The sequence below is a fragment of the Sciurus carolinensis genome, chromosome 8 (genome assembly GCF_902686445.1).
Source record: "Sciurus carolinensis chromosome 8, mSciCar1.2, whole genome shotgun sequence".
Lineage (NCBI taxonomy): Eukaryota > Metazoa > Chordata > Mammalia > Rodentia > Sciuridae > Sciurus > Sciurus carolinensis.
This window is the reverse complement of record NC_062220.1, coordinates 31,871,695-31,894,860: the sequence shown is the minus strand read 5'-3', so window position 1 is coordinate 31,894,860 and position 23,166 is coordinate 31,871,695. Positions and strand designations below refer to the sequence as shown.

General features: G+C 34.4%; 1 protein-coding gene across 1 annotated transcript in view; it reads right to left on the bottom strand.

The window, feature by feature from the left end:
• Window positions 1–23,166, bottom strand: part of Fam3c (FAM3 metabolism regulating signaling molecule C) — a 44,655-nt gene that overhangs the window by 4,687 nt on the left and 16,802 nt on the right. The window contains exons 3-8 of the mRNA XM_047561441.1: window positions 22,610–22,714; window positions 15,623–15,652; window positions 14,834–14,957; window positions 8,324–8,382; window positions 6,684–6,734; window positions 4,582–4,666 (exon numbers count right to left, since the gene is read on the bottom strand). Of these exons, the coding sequence (XP_047417397.1) occupies window positions 4,582–4,666; window positions 6,684–6,734; window positions 8,324–8,382; window positions 14,834–14,957; window positions 15,623–15,652; window positions 22,610–22,714 (454 nt within the window). The remainder of the gene's footprint in view (window positions 1–4,581; window positions 4,667–6,683; window positions 6,735–8,323; window positions 8,383–14,833; window positions 14,958–15,622; window positions 15,653–22,609; window positions 22,715–23,166) is intronic.

Below are 23,166 nucleotides of genomic sequence, written 5' to 3'. Positions count from 1 at the left end.
ACCAGGGTGGAAATGGGGACCCATGATGGGATCTGGTTCTGCTGCAGTCCTTGCTGGGAAAGAAAGTATGTGTGACAGTCCCACGGTCCCACCATCGAGCCAAGCCAATGTCTCCTTTTTTGAGGCTCAGAAAGCAACAAAGAGAACTGTTATTTTGGGCTCAATTCTGATTAATGGGAAAGAACCAGTAGGGAAATAGAAGTGTTCGGAGCATTACCATACTAACTCAGCAGTCTGAAGAACACACCATCTAGCCCAGACTTGAAAGACAACTTGTTACAGGAAGTTCAGATTAGAAATGCCTGTGAGAGAATCACATACACACACACACACTCACACACACCAAAAACCCTAATAATTTTCACCATATAATTGCTAACAATGCCAGAAAAAAGGAAATAGTTTCTAAATTAGTGCTACTATAAAGGAGGGTATTGTGATGGGTTCAAACTTAAAAAAAAGTCACATTTTAAAAAATGCAATGCAAACCACATTACTTAGAACAAAGTTTTTACTACTGTCAGGAAGACCTATAATGCTCAGAACAAGATATGACTCTCAAAACTACCACAGAACTTTTGCTACTCAGTGTAATGAAGGGTTCCACTGTTTCACAAGAATGACACAATACCATCATGACAAAGCACGACTATGTCCAGAGAGGTACACATTCTTTAATCAACATAAATAGAGAAGAGCAGCTCAACAATGTCTATGTAAGTGCTTTAAAGTAGATCTAAGCCTCCAAGCCCACATAAGGGACACACTTAGGTTCTACAGGAACTTGTGTTAAAATAATATTTGAGGTAGTGTCAATTATATTACAAGATGGAAAAATGAAGATGCTGAGACATAAAAAGTCAAAAGTTCCAGTTTTTCAAAAAATGCAAGGAAAATTTTAGAAACAATGGTTCCAATTCCCATCACAATTCTACAAGGGAAGACAATGACGAAATCTTATGAGCATTAAAATAAAAGAAGGAAAGAAAATGTGTAGTGGGAAGGAGAGAGGAATTAAGTAAAGTCAAGAAAATGACATTTCGGTTATTTCGGCTATGCAGTACATAGGGTACTGTAATTAGCATCATCCATGAATTTCAACTGAGCATCTGATAGTCTCGAAAAACAGACCCTATAAATAAAATAACAAAACTGCAACTGGATAATACGCTTCTTGAGGTATACTAGAAAGTAGTTTCTATAGTTCATTACCAGATGAATCCCTTGGAGGAGGCACACTGCTCTTAATAAACATTTTTGTCAGGGACTTATATTTAGACATAAAAATGACTTTGGAGAGAGTACAAAGCCTGGATCATGGAAACCTCATAGGACAAATGTCAGAATCAAGACCAATAGAGCCCAAATCAGCAAAATTAAATTTAACAAGAATAAATGAATATCAAGTCCTTCATTTAAATTAACAAAACCAAGTTCTGAACGGAGAGAAAGACCTGACTTGGCAATAGTTAACAAAAAAGCCTAAGATCAAATGAACAGATCCTAGAATTTAACTTGACCAAAAACTCATGAGCCAAAAATGTGATGTGATTATTTAAAGAAAACTAATAGTCTACATGAATATTCAAAGAAATGTGATCTCTAAAGCAGAGCAAGAGATCATCTCCACTGTACTCTGCACTGGCCAGACCACATCTGGAACACTGTGTTTAATTTGGGACACTCATTTTTAAAAGAGACAATGATCAACTAAAGAATGCCCAAGAAATGTAGCCTGGAGTGTAAGTAGAATCAGAAACCTAACATGATAAAAGGTTAAAGGAGCTCTGTGTACAGAGCCTGGAAAAGAGAACAGTAAACATCAATTAGCTTTAAATACCTGGAGTATCAAATGACTGGGAGAACATACTTATTGTTCTGTTGTTCCACTTACCCACGTTCAGGACAATCAGGCAGAATTTAAAGAGAGCCCACCCTGGAGCACAGCACTTCTCTATGAATCTGCGTTAGTTTTGTTTGTTTCAGATAGGGAAGCTGCATGAAAAATGGCATGGGTATGAGAGTAGGGATATTTACAGAGAACTTCAGGGAATCTTGCCCAGGTTTTGGGTGCTATTTCAGATAGCTTTTAAGGTTCCTTCTTGTTTTTTTGTTTTGTTTTGTTTTGTTTTGTTTTGTTGGGGGGGTGGATGGGTGTGGTGGTGGTATGGTACCAGGGATTGAACTCAGGACTTGACCACTGAGCCACATCCCCAAGTATGACACTGTACCTGGCTTAAGGTTCCTTCTTTTTTTTTCTTTTTTTTTTTTTTTTTGCGGTACTGGGGATCGAACTCAGGGCCTTGTGCTTACGAGGTAAGCACTCTACCAGCTGAGCTATCTCCCCAGCCCCCTTAAGGTTCCTTCTTAATCTCAGGCATCTACACTGAAAACTTCCAGTTAGGCTACAATTCATTATTAGAATATTAATAGATTAATAGGTTAAGGAGAACAACTGTTCTGATTCCAAACAGGTATAATAACAAAAGAATATAGCCCAGAAGAAAGGTCATGTGGGTCTAGTTAGAAAGGGGGATTTAATGCTAAAAGAGCCAAAGTAAAGAGCAAGTTACTTGGTTTTTTGATAAGGAAAGTCTAATTACATCCTGTGTGGTCCTATTCAGATACATGGAAATGGTTCAATTTGCCAATTTTACATTGATCTTCAGTTTACAGCTGTAATGTAACCTTAGTTGAGCCAGATAAAAAGCACAATGTTTATGAAATGACTTCAGTTTAGATTCCCTCATAAAGTGGTACTATTTTTTAACTTTCTATCTGCAATAATGTAACCATATACTACGTTCTAAAGAAATCAATAAATAGACATGCCATATTCCATGTGAATCTTATAGTTTTCAAGATTTTTTTAATTAAAATATATAAATGGTTTTTTTTATTCTCAGAAATAATCTCAAAGTTTTTTAAAAGAATAATGTTAGGGGAGCTTAGCCCTACAAGGCAGTCAAGAGTACACTTGCCCTTTACACAATTATAAAACAATTGAAATAGTATCTTTGGAAACAGAAAAAAATAAGTCAAAAGAACAGAAATTCTAGACACAAAGTCAAGTCAACATAAGGCCCTAGTTACACAGGATCTTCCAAATGGATTTTTAGAAATACAGAACAATGGTAAAATCATGGGAAGAGAAAAATATACTAAATATCAAATTTGGAGATGAAAAATATGTCTCTATTTCAAAAAAAAAATGCAAAGAAACTAAAAAGAGAAATTCACAGACTCAACTACCTGACAATTAACCTTAAGATTAAAGTCCGAAGGCACCATAAATTTACAAAACTATGAACAAGTGATATACAAAAAAAAAAAAAAATTTAACATGAATGGTTAATATCTTGATAAATAGGAAATATGGGTTAATGTGAATGATCAAAATACAATTTCAAAAAGAAAACACCAAAAAAATCTTGCCAGGAAAAAATTTTAATCTCACAAATAATCAAAGGCGGCATGTTCTTTTGAAAGGCAAAATATCTTTTCAAAAACCTATTGGAAAAACAAACAAACAAAAAAGCTTACAGAATTAGAACTTTAAAAAAAATTCATAAGTTCTGAGAAAAATATAAATTTGGCACAAATTTTTAAAAATCTTATTTAATAAAATATGCACATCTTTTAATTCAACAATCTTACTTCAAGATATATTATAAGGAAATACAATGAATTATTCCAAAAAATTTAAAGATAATGCATTTTGCTAAATATAAAAATTGGAAATTATCTACAGTCCAGTAGGAATCCTAATTAAACAGATTATAAATCATGACACAGGTTTAAAAACTATGACATAAATAATTTAGTTATGAAGAATATTCAGCAACATGAAAAAATATTCACTAGGTGGGAAGATCAATTATAAATAAAATCATTCTAAATATTTAAAATGAAGAAAACAAGTGCCTTAGGTCATCTGGAATGGAAACTAAAATATTATGAGTATCCTTTCTGGTGAGATGAACTATGTAACTTAAACTTTGTTTTTCTGTATTTTCTAAAATTTTACAATGTACATGATTTTATGAAACAAGTTATAAAACTAGCACCTATTACATTTTATGAAAAATATATCATGACGCTATCTTGAACCATTAATCCACTTCTAGGGATTTATCCTCAGGATGTGATCCAAGGTACAAAAAAGGAAAAAAAAAAAAAAAATCCTGTAAAAGGATGTTTGTCACAATGTTATTTGTAAGAAGAAAAATTAGGCAATAATGTGGGAACTTAAAAAAAGGTAAGCCCACAAGATGAACTGTTGACAAGTAATAAAAAATGGCACTGAAGAATACTAATGCCAGGGAAAATGATATAACATTAAACAGAATATAAAAGAAAGTACTAAAAAAATTATGAACAATGAGATTCTAATTTCACAATACATACATGATGCAGAAAGATAGGAAGAAAACAGACTTTAAAAATCCTGACAGTGTTAATTAATCTGGTAATTGGATTACCTTGTTCTGTTTAACACATTTTTTTTTTCAAAGAAAATGTGTTGCTTTTATAATTATAAATTAGAACCCCAACAAGTTGGGTAAGATTTTGTTTACATACTTGGTTGCTCCATCATCATATGTTCCCATTAAGACTATTGTTCCATCTTGTATGGCCTTCAGAAACTCAATAAATGGTGCCACATCTGAAGAAAAAGAGAGGTTGGGGTTTTTCTTTTTAAATGACTGAGTAACCATCAGAAATAATCCCTAGAATTAATATTGTAAAACATGAAGTATCCGTAAAACAAGAATTTCTAATAAAAAGTAACCTAAAAGGGAAACAAATCTTACAAAGTTTAAAAACTGTCAGGTTTGTCCCTTAATATGATCCCACCATCAGTGTACAATTTTCCAGTCCTGATTTATCCTGTGTCTTTTGTACTGATATCCTGGGGCTGAGGAAGATCCAACTCAGAGTCATAACTTAAAAAGTGAAAGGTATCACTCAGATATGAACAACTGTGTCTAGGGAAAGCCTGATTCTGATGAGATCCATGGGTAAACTTGGGCAGGAGAGCAGTTCATGGACTCCCTGAATATATGTAAAATTGTTTGTATAGGCACTTTTTCTGAAAGAAGATACATTGCTTTCATCCAATTCTCAAAGAGATCTATAATTTTTAAAAACATCTATAAACACACACAGATTTCAAGAATTTTCTACCTCTATCTTTTGCAATAAGCTGGGGCAAGGAATGTAGGGTATCACTAAAAGCTAAATTAATTATAGTAAATATTACGACCACCTTGATATCGTTCCACAACGACTACAGACTGGTGATGCCAGATAGAAAGTCAAGTACTGTAAATCACCCCACACATGGAGTTGTCTACAAGGTCAGGTTTCCTTACAGCCCCCAAACCTAATACTACTTCAAAGCTAGGTTACTTCACATTTACTCAATTTTTTTTTTTTCCCCACAGCAAAGATTCAAAGATTTTCTCTGATTATATGTAACAATAATAGCATTTTCAATTCAGAAAAGATGGAATAAACAAAGCAGCTAACAAATTACTCCCATTAAATGCAAAGATGGCAGCAAACTGCAACTATTTCTTAACTGGGAGAATGTTTTCAGAGGAATTCATCTTCCTGCGATGAGAAGAGTGAGGACAACCAGAGCTTTCTGTCACACTACTGACATCTACAACAGCTTTCTAAAAGTGTTTCTACATAACACATTTTGCTAAGACCAATTATGCCTTTAGAATCTAAAACTGATGGCAATGTTTTAAGTTTACACAGTTTTGACAGCTGTAAAACATTCTTCAAACCTTATTTAAGAAATAAATAATACACAGATCTTATTTTATAAGAAATGCTATATAAGCTGAATTGTTTGAAAATTCTCAATATAAAATTTAAGGAAGCCTAGCAGCTGTTGGTTTCTAGGGAATATATAAGTGGGATGGGGAAGTGGAAACCAACTTAAAGAACCAAAAGATAAACCAGCGTTGGCCTTCCTTCCAACTTGAAGAAGAAACCTTTTCTTTTGGGTATCGTTCTTCTTCAAGCTAGGCAGTTCCTTGCCTCTGCATGCTGGTGTCTTCTTCCCACTCCTTGAACAACTTCCAAATACAAAAGGGAAAAATATTTTGGTATTGCTCAAAGTCCAGTGAATTAGAAAGAAAATCTATTCCTTGAGTATTCATGTACTTTAATGGTACTCAAAGATAGAAATAGGAAGAATTAATGAGATTAATGCTTTTCTAAAACCTGATATATCTGTATATGTTGAAGGTGCCTACTTAATGATTTATTTTTGAGACTGAAAATTATACGTAAACAAATTGATTCAGTTAAAAATGTTTAAATCGTTAATGTTGATCTTTAATTTATTGTTTCTAATTTCAGACAGAAACCTCAAGGAGCCCAGGGCTTTGAATTAGTTGTCCTGTAGAAAACAGAACTCAGATTCTTTTTAAAAAATCTTGATTTTTATGTTATTTTTTTCAATTACACACAACTGTTTTTCTAACAAGAAATAAACTATACAATTTGATTATTAAAGTACACCTGGACATTTAGTGAAAAGATAGAGAAGCAAATGAACTAGCACACAAGTGGTACCATTTTTCTCTCATTAATGGGCTACATTACATTGAGGTGATTCAGTCACTGTCAGCAACAGAACAGAGTTATACATTATTCACACGTACCTCCTCCCCACATGTCAAAATATTTAGTGTCTAGTACTTCTCCTGTTTTCCCTGAAAGAGATTGAATTAATGTCAGATTATACAATTTAAATATTCCATACATTATGAAGACAAATGATCTTACCCAATGACTGACGTGAATTCATTAGTACAGAAGGAATAATTTTGAGAACTTGAAATCTGAACTGTATGCATCTGAAGGGTAGTTTTTGAATAGGACACTTTATTTTTTGTTGCTTTTAGATGTACATGACAGTAGGGTGTATTTTGACATAGCATACAATCCATTACAATTTTGATCCCATTCATGGTTGAACATGATGTGGAGTTACACTGGTTGTGTATTCACATATAAGCTTAGGAAAGTTATGTCTGATTCATTCTACTGTCTTTCCTATTCTTATCCCCCACTTCCCATCACTCCCCTTTGTCTAATCCAATGAACTTCTATACTTCCCCTTCTACCCTCCCTTGTTATGGGTTAGCATCCACATATCAGAAAGAATATTCAACCTTTGGTTTTTGGGGACTGGCTTATTTCACTTAACATGATATTCTCCAGTTCCATCCTGAAAAGGACTTTCTCATTAATCTTTTACACCAAAGAGTGGCAAATATAATTCACTACTGCATACTACTTTAATTCAAAGTTAAATGTGTTATCAGTTTCCCTTATTTAAGAATTACCACAAAATAAATCTTTTACAACAAAGAAATAGCTACTTAAATCAGGTACCCTTTTATATATGAAATATTTTAAAATAAAATGTATGTTTCCCCATTAAAATTGATTAAATAGATATTAAATGTTTTACCTAAGAAAATGAAGAAAGTAGAAATGCATAAATTCACATTTTTTTAAATACTTTTTTTAGTTGTAGATGGACATAATAGCTTATTTCATTTATTTGTTCTTATGTGGTGTTGAGGATGGAACTCAGTGCCTCACATGTGCTAGGCAAGTGCTCTACCACCGAACCACAAAACCAGTATAAATTTACTTCTTGTTGTGAAAGACATAAAAACTATTTTCCTTTAAAACGAATGGGTAAGGAGGCTGGTAGCCTCCACCACCCCCTACAGCTCTATGGATACATATGGTACCAGGGTATAGAGGATCTCTATGCATTTAGCCCTTGCTTCATGGGTTGGATTTTCAGATTTAATTCTGCAATATTGAAGATGCCCAGGATTCAATGAACTTATGAGATGCTTATGGACAATACTAAAAAATTACAATAAAGTATCATTCTTTGTTCCTCCCTCTACCTATTAAATAGTCCATTATCCTTTGTCATTTTACATATTCTCATTCCTATCTCCCTGTCTTCATAATTATGCCAAAATTTCAAAATATGCATCAAAATTTCATCAATTTAACACTAGATTCACTGTTTCCTGATAATTTCAAAGAAAGTTCTCCACAGAATGATCTCTAATGGGATACTTTCAAGAAAGCATGCTACAAATAAACACCAAGTCTCCATCTATGGTGGTTTGGGTGAGGGTGGAGTTTGAGGGAAGGGTTTTTGTGTCAAATGTGGCACTTACAACCTGATCCCTTGATACTAGGTGCATTTTACTTTTAGGCAAAAGAATATCCATTGAATATACCCCTAAGCTACAATAATTATTCTTACCATTTGCCAAGGCAACGTTGATCCCTCTTCCAACATTATTCTTCACACCACTCATCAAGCTGAAAGGAAAAAGAGTCAAGACAATTTGTTAGAATTAGATACCACACACAAACACATCACAAAAATAAAGTCATGCAGAAAAGGAATAATAAATATATGTCAATAGTTTGGCTCTGCAGAAGAAATTAAAAAGCCTCTACTAAGTCAAAGAAGACAGTCTAACACTAAATAATTTTAAAGCAATGCTCTTAAAAAATATTTCCCAAATAACTATACATATTTAAAAGTACTGGGACTGAAATACTTAGTCTATCTCTTGATGCTCTATGCTGCACTCTGTAATACAACTCAAGAACACCCGCACAGCATGCAGACATAGTCACACATTCTCCATCTCCTCATAGGATTGAGGGGAAAAAAAGAAAACTGGACAATCTCTTTTCTACTTTCTGCAGTATCAGTGTGACATGAAGTGATATGGTACCTAAATCTTTTATCACCGAAAGCAAGAGGAGTAGTGGAGCACTCTTCCATGAATCCTTTACCTAAATGTGAATGCTCTTCTGGTGATTAGCAATGTCCACTGTGCACTGCTTACACAATCACCCTTTCTAACCACAGGTACCATGTGGTCTGCCTGAGAAAACCAGCGTGCGCTGGGACCTCACAGGACACTACATAAAACAATGACATGGTGAAATGGAGAGCACACTGACACATTTGCTTTTTACCAGTTTAGTCTGTTCAGTTAGAATTATTAAACTGAAATTTTAGGTACTTTTCATTTTAAAAATTCAAGGTAACAGTGATATTCCCAGTAGTGTGCTGCCAAATGTTTAAGAACTGGTTTAAAGTTAGGAGAATGAGGCAGTGTTCGTTTAGATACAAGAGCATGTACATATGCACATATATCCACGTATTGACACATCTGTATAGACACACAGGCACACAACTTACAAAACTTCACTGATATAAAAAATATGCAACATACAATTTCACAAATAAAGTCTATAATACTTTACTGCAAGTTCCACATAGTCAACTGAGTCTCACAGGATGTGTTAACTGATTTTCATAGAACTCATACCTGTGGCTAACTATGGTTGCAACTGATGAATGAATGTAGTCCTAACACAAATGTTGGATGTTATTCACATTTATGTTAAGAAGTAAAACAGGGGCTGGGGTTGTGGCTCAGTGGTAGAGTGCTTGTCTAGCATGTATGAGGCACTGGGTTTGATTCTCAGAGACACATACAAACAAAATAAAGGTCCACTGACAACTAAAAAAAAGTTTAAAAAAAAAAAAGTAAAATAGTAAAAATGAAGATTTATGTTGAAACTTCACTTGTCTAATGATGTAAGAAAGATCATATAGTAAGTTTTCAAATACTGGAATACGATTTCCTCTCTTTTGTGTTATTCACAGTATAAGAACCATAGATAAAACACACTTGTAAGTTTCATCTAACTTAACTTTTTCTCCCTCCTCCTCTTAAGTGCAGACCTGAGTCTGAAAACTTTCTGTAAAGAGTGAGACAGAGCAATCACTATGAAAGCTATACGAAGAGATGCACTCAGAAATAATATGAAGAAATCAAAAGATTTTAAAAAAAAATTCACCAAGTTTTTTGCAAGGCAATATAAAATACGAAACAGAAACAGAATAAAAATAACAAAATGGCAGACTTAAGCCCTCACAAATCAATGATCATAATAAATGTTAAGTATTTTAAATTTACCAAATAAAGACAGCAACTAACATAGTGAGTTTAAAACAGGACCTAACTACATGTTGTCTATAAGAAATTCACTTAAGCATAAAGAAAGTGATAGTAAAGTATAATTAAAAAAAAAAGATTAAAACTCAATAATAAAGAAAGAACTAAATTTAAAAGTGGGCAAAGAGCTGGAGTGGAAATTTCATGACAGAAGATATACAAATAGGCAATAAGCATATGAAAAGATGCTACATCATTCACCCCAAGGGAATCACAAATCAAAACAACAATGAAGGGCTGGGGATATAGCTCAGTTGGTAGAGTGCTTGCCTTGCAAGCACAAGGCTCTGGGTTCTGATCTCCAGCACCGCAAAAAAAAAAAAAAAAAAAAAAAAAAAAAAAAAAAAAAAACAATGAGAGACTACTTCATACCTACTAGGCTGGCTATACTCAGAAAGTTAGTTAATAATAAGGACTGGCAAAGAAGTGGAAAATTGGAATTCTCATTCACTACCACTGGTAAGGTAAAATGTTGCTGCCACTTTGATAACAATCTCACAGTCTTAAATAGTTGTTACCATTTGAACCAAAATTCACTCCAGTATATACACAAAAAAAATGAAAATATGTTCACACAAAAAGTAGTACACAAATTTATAGGAACAAATAATTCAAAGTCTATCAACTGAGGGATGGGTAAACAATGAACTATTAATCAGTCATAAAACAAAGGACTAGTCAAGCAACAACATGGATCAACCTTGAAAACATGCTAAGTGAAGGAGTCAATCACAACAGACCACATACAATACCATTTATATGAAAGAGCCAAAATAAGAAAATCTAAAGAGAAAGTAAACGAGTGTTAATTTGGGGATTGGGGGAAGGAGAGCAGGGCAAAATGCAAATGCAGGAGGAAGGCTATAGCTAAAGGGTACAGTTTCTTTAAGTTATGAAAATGTTCCAAATTGACTGTGACAGAGGTTGCACATAGCAATGAATTAAAATAAAAACCACTGATTGTACATTTGTAGTGACTGTAGTGATATGAATTATATCTCAGAATTGTTTAAACTAGTCTCAACACACACACACACACACACACACACACGCACACAAAGGTTTATGCTCTATTACATGACTACTGGCTTGAGTATACCAAAGAGGAGGGAAGTACATAATGTATTTGCTCTACTCCTTTCAGAAATACACTAGGTAAATAAACCCATCATTAATAATAAGAAGTAGATATAACTAATTTGTTGAATTAGTGATTAAATGCTACAGTGACATTTCGAAGCACAGGTCACATCAGAGTATGCTGTCATGGTTAAACCCATTATAAAGCAAAGAAACGAAGGTAATGGTGAAGCGCAATGGCATAAGCTTCCCACAAGAGGGCAGCAGCTTATCAATTTTTAAAAAATAAATTCAAACGGAAAACCTGGAACAACAAAAACACTTAAGATTAAAAATGTATAAAGGTTAGTCACTGCTACTAACAGAAGTTGAAACATTTTCTTTTATCCCTCATGAATGTCTGTACCACTCACACCCCCAGGGAAAAATATAAAGGAAATGATTAGATCAATATCATACACCTGATAGTTTCTAGCTACTACTAAAAATTAGAAGTGGGTTGGGCAAACTTAGCTCAAGGGCCAAATCCATTCAGCTGTTTTTTTATTTTGTTTTGATGTGATTTACTACTTGTGGGTACAGAGTGATTTTTACATTTTTTAATGGTGACACTTAAAATTATTATATAAGTACCTACATAATATTGATTTTACTTCTTGGCCCTTACAGCCAAAAACACTATTCATTTTTTTGTTGTTAAAACACACACAAAATCTCCTATATACTCTGTAGCAAATATTGATTATAAGGGGTGAAATATTTTTACTAATATCAACTTCACACAAACCTGAAATCAAACGAGTAAGCTTTGGATGAAAACTTTAGCTCAAACAAGAGTTCAAGGGGTTCTCAAGCATAAATGGGAACAAAACCTGCAAATCCTGTTTTGTGTGACACCTGAGGTTTACACTCAGTTTTCTAACTAATGAGGCATTTAAAATTCATCTTAATCTCTGGAACACATCTTGCCTTTACTTGTCCTTAACATCATGACTACCATCCTACTCATAATTGCCACATTTTATCTTTATCAGAGTTTTTCAAGCTCAGCCTGTAATGATACTGGAGGCCTGATGATTCTTGTGGAGGGGCTAATCTGTGCACTGAAAAATGTGTAATAGCATCTCTCTCTGCAGGTAACATTCCTACTGCTGTGATAACCTCAAATGACAATGTTGCCTGGTGACCCAAATCACCCCTGGTAAGCCACATTAATCTGGAAGAGTGTTTGCCAAAGTGAGTTTGTATGTATTCAAAGCAGGTACAAGAAAATACTAAAATTTCTATTGATGTATTTTTATTATCTACTTACACATTTCAGAATTTGTAGAAGCAGAAAGGCTTATAACCAATTGAGAGGCAGTATCAAAGAGTTGGCAGCAATTAGCAATGGCCTCTCCGTTATTCTATCCCATTTCTTACATTATTTTAGATAGCAACCAGATCATTTTTTTCAATATAAATGAAATCATAACATGCCAATGCCAATGTCTGAAAAACATTCAACTTCTCAACACACTCAGGGAAAAAAAAAAAAATCTCAATCCTTTACCTGCATTGCCTACAAGTTGCTGCATGGCCTGGACCTATTCACATCTCTCCAGAGCTTTACCATCTCAGGGCCTTTAAGCAAACTCACCCTGCTGTCTAGGATGCACCTCCCCACTTTTCATCCAGCTGTCTTCCTTCTCAGCCCAAGTTCTCATACCATACATTGCTGCCCTAGAATCTATTCCCTGAGTATCACACTAAAGTCAGAAACCTCAGCTTGATCACTCCATTGGTACTTGCCACACCTTGCTGCCTGCATAGCTAGTGTCTCAATTTAGGATCACTGATTTGCATTTACTTTTTACATATCTGTCCCTCCTATGAGGGACATTCCATGATAGGAAGACTAGGCTCAATAAATATTTTCTGAACAGGTGAATGAATGATGCTTAGAAAATTTAGTTACCTTATTTAAACTTAAAAAAACTTGAGTTTTCAATATAAAAATAGAATATACTGGACTACAACTTGGTCCTTGCAGTGTCTCTACTGGGGATCCCTCACCAATTATTTAATTATTCAGCCCCTCTATGGGGACTTGCTTCATGACCTGAGGCCTAGCTATAAAATCCTATCCATTATTTAATCTTTCATGGGAATGGCAGAATGATTCTTGAAATGCAGCTGGATTGGTGGCCAGCCTCAATTTTATGGTTAAAGAAAGTGAAATATAGTACAAATTCTACATGACATGCCCACCATGCTTGAACCAAATTCTCTGGCTCTAAGCCCAGTACTATTTTACAGACTCTACTGCCTACAGACTTTTCTTTTCAACCTATGCAATCTGAGGATAGAAAACCTGCTAGTCAAAAAAGAGTTTGATCTCTTTTTCTTTGTATTGAACTTATTTGCTTGACAGAGACAGAGTAGGTGTCCAAAGATAATCTGGGGGGTAATCGTTCCAAAAGAATATTCTCCCTATTATTTAGAATCAAGTTCAGGGTCTCTTTAGTCAAATAAGGTATAAGGGGATTAGGAATGTTTAAAAACACCCATGAGTTTCTAAATTCCAAAGTGCTTTATTACATATCAGTAAAACAGGAGTAGTATGGTGAGAACTCATACGACAACGAACTAACAATGGATCATCATTAGCATGAGGGAAAAGAAAGACGTGAATAGAGACTTTAAAGATCATCTGGTTCAAGCCCTTAATTTTGCAAGAGAAGTGTCACATTAGGTTAAATAATCTTCTCAGCTGGCTCATTGCAAAAGGGGCTAGAATAAAAACTTAAGAGCTTCAATATTAAAGAAAAAGAATTGGGAGAAACTGCTTAGTTTAGGTAGTTTCTTTTCTATATAACATCACCTTACTCTTTAATCTACAAATTCATATGTCACATTTACTCTTTTACATGAAATTCAAAAGAGCCCATGTACACAGTTTTCCAGGCAATTAGATGAAAAGTAAACAACCAAAAGTGGGATTTGCAATCTCGGAGGCATAGACTTAAATTACATGTGACAGCTGACACTGAGGTAGAATACTGCAGCATCTACAAACCAACATAGAAAACCATTCAGCTTAGTGGCAATTTATGCAAGGATGGACCTGTGATTATCACTGGATCATTTCCCACTTCAATAAGCAGCACTCAATTAAGATGAAAGATGCTGGTTTATAAGATAAAGTATTCATTATCCAGAGCAGTGCTGTTGAATGGACTTTGCCATGATGGAAATCTATCTGGGCTCTTCAATTCAGCAGCCACAAGCCACACATAGCCATTGAGCACTTGAAATGTGACAACTGTTACTGAGGAAATGAACTTTAATTTAAATGAATTAATTTTCTCCCCAGTATTTAAGATAGAAGAGTCACATGTGTTAGGTGGCTACCAAATAAGACAATGCAGATCTAGAGAATGCACTCAAAGAAAATCCTTCCTCTCTACAAGAAACTGAATAAATGCTGTGTCTTAGTCATTCTCTAACATACAATTCAGTAAATGAATAGGGGAATCAATTATATAATAATTGAAATAACCTTTCCTTTAGTAGAACTATGCCCAGTTTATTTTCAGAAGATTTATTCAACTCAGGTCTTTAATTTAATACATAGCACCCTTTATAGCTCCAAACCAACACATACTTACACATTGTCTTCCAGGCAGATTTTGGGTCCCACCACATTGGCTGCTCCACTTGCCATTTTAAAAGCAAAATGTTTCTCAGGGCAAGCTTTTGAGATACCACATTTATATCTGGGAGGCTTTGTAGCTTTGGGGAAGAAAACAGGATTTTTTTTTTTTTTTTTTTTAAGAAAGTAAGTTAGAGGACTTTTTTTTTTTTTGTATTCCTGAACAGGCATTATGTAAAACATCAAGATACATACAACTGAAAAAATATAATAGACTCCCACCCCAGAGAGTTTCAAAGAACCTCAACCCAAACAACACAACCCAAAACCTCCTGGGAAACAAGTAACATGATCTTATAAGTGTAGATGTATTTTATCTAATTATTCTTGAGTTTATCTTTAAATTTCAGTATGTGGGAAGATATAAATTGTTACTTCCCATTTTCATAGACGCATAAAAACCTCCAGGGTCACTAAAGTTACCTTCAGTTACCTGCAGGATCACTAAGAAGCCTAATATCTGACTTTCTGCCCATATACTAATTCAAACTAGGATTCCTTTATTCCTCCATTGCTTTTAGGACTTCTAATGCTGGAAATGAGAAGCACTAATGGGGCAAAATATTTATAATGAATAAATACCAAGAGTATTGAGCTGTCTAATCAAATGGAATCATTACAACTTTAAAAAACAACTTCTAAATCAGTTTTTGTTCACACTTAAGTACTGATACTGCTTGAATATAAGCTCTCATATGCCTTAAGACAGAATAAGCCATTTAAAATATCTAGATGAAATACTTACAACGTGCAGCTGTGTCCAATGCTGATCTTGCTAAGGAAAAAAAAAAGTCACCTTTGTTAGAAAGAATAAGCCTATCAGCAAATATCCACTCTTTAAACAGGTAGAGCTTCTAATAGGCCTACAAAAATGTTTGAATGACTGCTCAGTATACAACAAATAAAATGTGGATATCATCTCAGAAAAAGAGAATAGTAACTTTACACTTACAATTCATTATAACACTTATGTAGATGTATCATGGAGAGTAGTGTTTATTATTACTGATAGAATATTTTATTTTTAACCTTTACATTTGTTTTTAGTTTTAGTTATTACAACTTTAAAGTCTAAACAGAAAGTTACTCTATATATTTATTTTTAAGTATCTATAAATACTTGGTGAATATGATATTTAAAAGTTGTTACTGCTGTATGGTATCAGTACATATGCATATAAAATCCCAGAGAATGTACATAAGTCTGTGTTGGAGGTTAGGTTAGGAGATTGGGAGATGGAAAGGAAGCGTATGGGAATGGTGGGAACTTTAACTCTTCCCAGATACAAATGCACTGAGTACAATAAAAAAATCAAGGTCATTACTATGAGTTTCATAATTTACCAGTTCAAGGAAACCAGAAGGACAAATCTTAACTCCAACCCAGTAGATCTTAGCCTGGCTATCTATCATAATTACACATAGAGTTTTCTAAAAGCACCAACATCTGATCACAGCCCAGGAAATTATAACTTAGATCATCAAAGTACTGTGGACAGCCATTTCCTGATTTGGCTAATAAGTATGCAGTGTGATAAATGTTAGCCAGCTGTCTGACTATAAATAGTCACTTGTTTTTTTACTTCTGTACTATTTTAGATAATTGTGAATTTCCTGTAAGTCCAATATTCAAACTGGGGAACAGAAAGTCAAAGCTGAAAGACAGTATCTAAAATGATAAGAAGGAAAATGGCCACAAAAGTTAAGTGAAGCCTCACTAATTCAATAGAACACTCAGTAGAATATTGTACACCATTAAAATCATAAAGATAACACAAAAATATGCAAATGGCTTAATGAATAGAATAAAACAAAACAAACTTCACCCATAGCATGACTTTAAATACTAAAAATATTCATATGATAAAGACAGAGCCTTGAAGGAAACAAAAATATTGGTAAATTTTGGGTGCTGGGATTACTGGGACTCGTTCTTTCAATTTTCTTAAATTACGTCATTTTTTTTCCTTTGATTTTATCTGGAAAAGTAAGAGATAGGCACCAATGTTTTTACTTCATAAGTGAAAAAACTTAAACCCAGGATGTGATAAGCAGCAAAAGGGTGAGAATTATCAACTTCACTTTGTCCTGAACAAACACGGGTCCTCCAGCTCAAGTGTTAGGATTCTTCAAAGAGGAAGCTCTTTGAAGTCAGGGATCCAGGGCTGGGTGGTAACTCTGGCACAGCACTTGCTTAGTGTGTGCAAGGCCCTGGGTTCAATCTCCCAAACCACAGAATGAACAAACAAAAAACCAGGAATCTGACAAGAATTGGTCCTAATTAGAATAAGATATATTCCATGCTTGTATAATTCTGTCGAAATAGATTCTACTGTCATATATACCTAAAAAGAAACAACAACAACAAAATCAAAACAGGAATCTGGTTACCAACCTATGGTAATGAGGTACAGGGAAGGCAGTGTGGTCAGAACAGTGATAACCTGGCTCATTGATTTGATCATCAATGTTTTAGAGATAAAGAAACTGAGGAATTTACTGATTTTATTTGTTGTAGGTCAAAATAAGTAATTGAGGAGCTAGTTTTTAAAACAATCTTTCATCTAGTACCCAAACTCATACTGTACCACCTCTGAAAACAGGAATGTCTGAGGTCTTGTGATCACATAAACTGAAATTGCCAGGTGCTGGAAGCCAGGAGAAGGAGCCTTTAGTAACCCTTCTGGCTACAGAGTGCAGACTGCACAGACCAGAGACAGGGAGTCAGCAAGGACAGTCAACTATGGGTTTGAAAAGCAGATTCAGATCAACTAAGGAAACACAGCGACAGGACTTGGGAATGGACCACATGCACGAGACAGGAAAAGGGAGGAGTCAAGGATACAGCTCGAGAAGCTCACCTAGAAAGCACTCATTCATTCATTCACATGAGTCAATGAACAAAAATACCTTCTCTACTCAAGTTGTTTATAATCTAGGACTGAGGATGCAGCTCAGTGAGAAGAGTGTTTGCCTAACACATGAGAGGACCTGGGTTCAAAAACCAGTGCCACAAAATAAAAAAGATGCTTATTATCTAATGAGGAGATGGGCATGGGGATGAATGATGAATTCGGTGTTGGACCTGTTAATTTTAAGATATGTTAAGATACTAGTGCAACAGTATGAAAGCCAGCTATAAACAGGCCTAGGATTAAGATATAAAACGGAAAATTGGCAAACAAATGAGGTCATCCAGGGAGAGGATTAGAAGAAACACAAGGGCTAAGGAGAGTCTCTTAGGACATCAAGAAGCAAATACTGATCAGAGCAGAGGAACCTTAGAAATGTGAAGTGGCTGAGAAAAGAGAAGCAGAAGAAAAACCAGGGATGGCTCCTCAAAGTGGTCAAACTATTTGCATATACAATATAAGATGTAAAACCTGTAACTGCTATTCAATTAAAAAGATACTTTACTGGAATACAATTTAGGAAAAATAACTTTGTTAGTCATCAGGTTTTTATTAAACAATCTGACCTCCATTTCATGTGTATATGGGGATAGACCGGATGCTTGAAGATGACAAAACACTTGTGAAAGAATTTTCCTTGCAGATGAAAGCTTATTTTTATCCAGGACTCATCAAAACTAAAAGCACTCTACCGGGACTGTAATTCTAAGCATGTTAGCTCCCAGAGCCAAACAAGTTAGTTATTTTTTGTAAATAAAAGGGTACTGTCCAAGGTAAGTTACAGGCACAATATACAAACACATAAATCCCTGCACTTAGCAACTTTCATTCTTCAAACTACCTGACAGTGACCCGTAATTTCTTTCAGTACATACAACATTTCACCTCAAGGAATAAGAGCAAACATGTCTGATTTAGTTATATCAATGAATGTCTTTCATTAAGTTACTACAGAATCAGAATGATATTGTTTTAGTTTTAAATAATGTTTCAAGTAATTTATATATCTACTACTTATAAGTGGTTTAAATATAAAAGGTCAAACGAACTCTATAGAACACTATTTACCGCAAAAATATATGCAAAAATATGACTTAGACTATGGACAGTATACTCATTAGCTAAGTGTCATACTGAAGCTCACACATATTAAATCAAGATCATGAATTAGACTGGTAACTGTATCCGTGTTCATATCCTGGTCATGATCATGTTTTACAGTAGTGTTACTAACGGAAGAAACTAATTATAGAGTATGCAGGATCTCTGAGTAATATTTCTTATAAATGCATGCAAATCTACAATCCCCTCAAAATTAAAAAAAAAAAAAAAAACTTAAAAGATTGTGAGTTTTTTCTTTGTTTTGTTTTGCTGGGGTCTGAACTAGGGTTTCATGTGTGCTAAGCAGGCATTCTACCACTAAGCTACATCCCCAGCCCAAAAAATTAAAAAAAAAAAAAAAAAAAAAAAAAAAAAAAATCACAGTCTACCTTATTACTTTAAACATTAAACTAGTATCAAATTTTTAATACTTCCTTTCTAGAAATAAGTATTTTAAAAATAATATTACATAATAAACCCAAATCGAAATGATATATAGAAGTTATCAAGTACGGTATAGAAGTTAAAAAAAATAGAAAACTCACCAAAGAAGTTACCTAAGATACAGATTACAGAAAAAAAAACCCAAATTGGGCTAAACTCATTAACCTTTGGTAAATTAAGTTACATCCTAAACAAATGACAAAGATAACATATACATCTTTGCTACAATAGCCTGAAATGAGAATTAAAATCCCAAAAATTGATTTTTCATCAATTTACTGACTAGAATCCAATAAGGTTTTACAGATGCAATGTACTACTTCAGTTATGACATCAAAATAAACACCTGCCTAAGAGTGCCTAAATCACATAGCTAAAATACCCACAATAATATCTTGCAGGTTCTTAACATCAGGAAAAAAATCAAAATGAAAAGGAGAGACAACTAAGTTAAAGTACTCAGTGCTTTTCATAACTGACTGATTACCAGTGATTTCCCAACTAATGCAGCTTTACATGAATCGCACATGGGAAATATTTTCCTTCCCACAGAAAACTCTGAATGTTCAGTTATGTATATTTATTTTCACTCAATCAGCATTTATTATCTGCAGGGTTCAGTGCTAGATGCTGGGTAAGGCAACAAGATATTATTGCCCTCATGATCTAATATCCATTGAGGGAAGACAGGCATATGAAAAAACAAAAAAAATTAAAAGAAAAAGGAAATTCTATAATGTAAGAAAAAATGATTAACAAAATAATGTAAGTACTACACAATTGGAACAATTCAGAAAAAGAGCAATACATTCTAACAAGGAAAGAAGGGGCACTGATTCAGTTGTGAAAGTGAGAAGGATTAACAGGAGATAGGGAAGGAAAAAGGCAAGCAGGGTACAGAATCAACACAAGCAAAATCTGCTCTATAGAAGGACAGGACACATTCCGTGTCCTAGCAAGTGGGACACATGGAGTGGACAGGGGTGGAGAACAGGTCAGAAGGGCAGACTGGGATTTTGATTCTCATCCTGAGCAGAAATTTTGCATTTTTCCTCCAAGAACTGTACTAAAGGTTCATGAGTTTTGAGAAAATGACGCTGGCTACAGTATTGAGGCAGGTAGGCAGTAAAGAGTAAAGACAAGAAAGAGAAGTAGAGACATTACCATGATGTTTATAAAAACAATCCACACTAGACAGGAAGATCCCAACTAGGGAAAAGGTGTGGGGGTGAGGGTGGAGACAGACACAAGTAGATTATGGAAGGGGAAATACCAGCTATAATGACTGGTCCCACTGTGGCTACCCAGCCTCCTCTTCACTCCTCTACAAACAGTGATCCTTTCCCCAAATAGCCCATTTTACCATGGACCTCTTCCTCCCTTCTCTCAGGGACCCTCTCCTTCTTATCTGTTCAATCTCTTTTCACTGATTTCTTATTTGCCTAATTTTTGCTCAAAACCTACAGATAAGTGAAATTCATTTACTTTACAAAAAGAAAAGCATGTGCAACTCCCTTCCACATAAAGCTACCATCCCATCATCATCATCCTATACCATCAACATTTTTTAGCAGAGACGCTACACACTGCCTCCAGAGCAACAATGAACAAGTTCTCAGTGCCTTCAATGTGGTTTCTGCCTATCCTTTGACAGAGCACTGTGCTCTCAAAGGTCACCACAAGTAAAATCAAGTCTCAAATACTTTGTAATAACCACTTTAAGCAGGATCCTGGGTACTTTATTTTCAGATGAATGCCAAGTGCTGAAAAATAGGTTCAGGAGGAAAATGATCAGTATATCAGAAATGACTGAAAGGGAAGATTCCATTACTTGAAAAGATGAAAATGTGTAAGAAGAAGGTCTAAAAAACCAGGAGTGCAATTTAATTGTCTGAGAGATCAAAGATAGAAGAGAACTCCAGCAGGCAGAAGTAAGGACAGGGTATTAAAATTAACAGGGAGGACAAAAGGCAGAATTCACAGAATACAAAGAAGCACTTGTAAGTAGTCATGGTAAGAAAACATTTTTTACAGACCTTGAGGACTACATGTCAGAACTGTCTACAGCTTGGATACTCAGTATGTGGTCCATGCACAAGAATCTGATCATCATCTGAGAGCTTGTTAGAACTGCAGTATCTAGGCCACATCCCAGATACTGATCATAATCTGGATTTATCAAGATTCTCTGGAAATTCTTTTGACATGAAAGCTTGAGAAGTACTGGTATAAGGGAATGTTAGACTAGATGCAAGAGGGAGTGAACTAGGTCTTGGGATCCCTTTCTAACAATTTATGGAAAGCCAAACTCACTAACCCAAAGATCTCACAGTGGTTCTCTTTCAGTTCAGCTTACTAGAGCAAAATACTGTCTCCAGGTTTCACTGTCTCACTTTCCACGCTTAATTTTTAAATATCTTAAACAATACCACAGCCAAAGCTTAGTAAATATAAGCACAAGGATCTATGAAGGGTGTCAACAGCTTCTCTAACTTCAAATGATAAAGACTTGTGGTCTCCAGAAAAGGTTCAAATTAATTTTATATAAGGGCCTTAGTTAAATATAAACAATTATTTCCCACTTAAATATGTAAACATTACACTTCATTCTGTATTATCATAATGAAATACTTACAGAACAGAAACACACTTGGTACTTTATTCACTAAGATATGAAATATATAATAAATATTATGAAATATAACTGGTTCCTGGGCAAACATTTCAAATGTTAACTTATTAACTTAAGGATTTTGTTAAAAACTGAAGGTACCTTCCACTGATTACATTTACAATATAGAAACATCTTACAAATCGGTAAATGAAAAATGCCACCCAAGGGAAATAAGGGTAGGAAAGCAGGACGAATTTTTATGACCAACATCTAAAATGCATTAATGTGGCTCAAAACATTCAGTAACTGATGATAAGATTTCAGTCCAAGTGTTCTAGGAGTCAACTCAAACAGAGAAACAATGTAAGCTTAGGGGTATTATTTATCATCTTCTAAAAGGTACAACAGAAGTCATGAATAATGCCTGAAAGCATGTATAAAATACTCATTAAGTATGATCAAAATGTTGACTAGCGGATTCATGCTTTATATGAATTAATTCTAAGACCTATTATGTATTTTAGAATATGCTACTGAATCCTTTACTGATAAAATGATTCCTTTCCTAGATACACTCAATAGCAGTAACTCAATTGAAAACTGATAAAACTTCAAACACCCACATCAAAAATTAGGCTTAAGAGAGGAGAGAAAAACTTACCAAAGAGATTTCCTAAACTTGTATCCATTTTTATTTCAAATACTTGAGAAATAACATAAAATGTCAGTAAAAACACTGCCACGGCTACTACCAACTTTGCAGCACCTAGACAAAAGGCAGAAATAATCAGCATGAGTTGATGAACCCATAGAACTTTTGTTATACATTTCTATGAAAAATGTTGTTTCTAAAAAATAAAATTTAAAACTAATAAGCTTCTATTTTTTATCTACTGAATGTTAATTTTCCTTGAATTACAATAAAAGTTGCACTAACAATCCCATCAAGATAAAGAATTTTCCAAATCAAAGAATTCTTGAGTTAGTTATCAATTCCAACAAAAAAATACTTGAACCATCTGCCTACATACATACATACAAATATATATGTACATACATACAAATAAAATTAAATATCTGTCATTAATTTCAGGTGGACTATACAACTGTCACAGCTAATGGAACCCAACCCTCACCACCAAGTTTGTTGGCTGATGCACTTCTAATTCTTTTCAAATACAAAGGACAGTGCTATTCAGGGATGTTACCAAAACACTA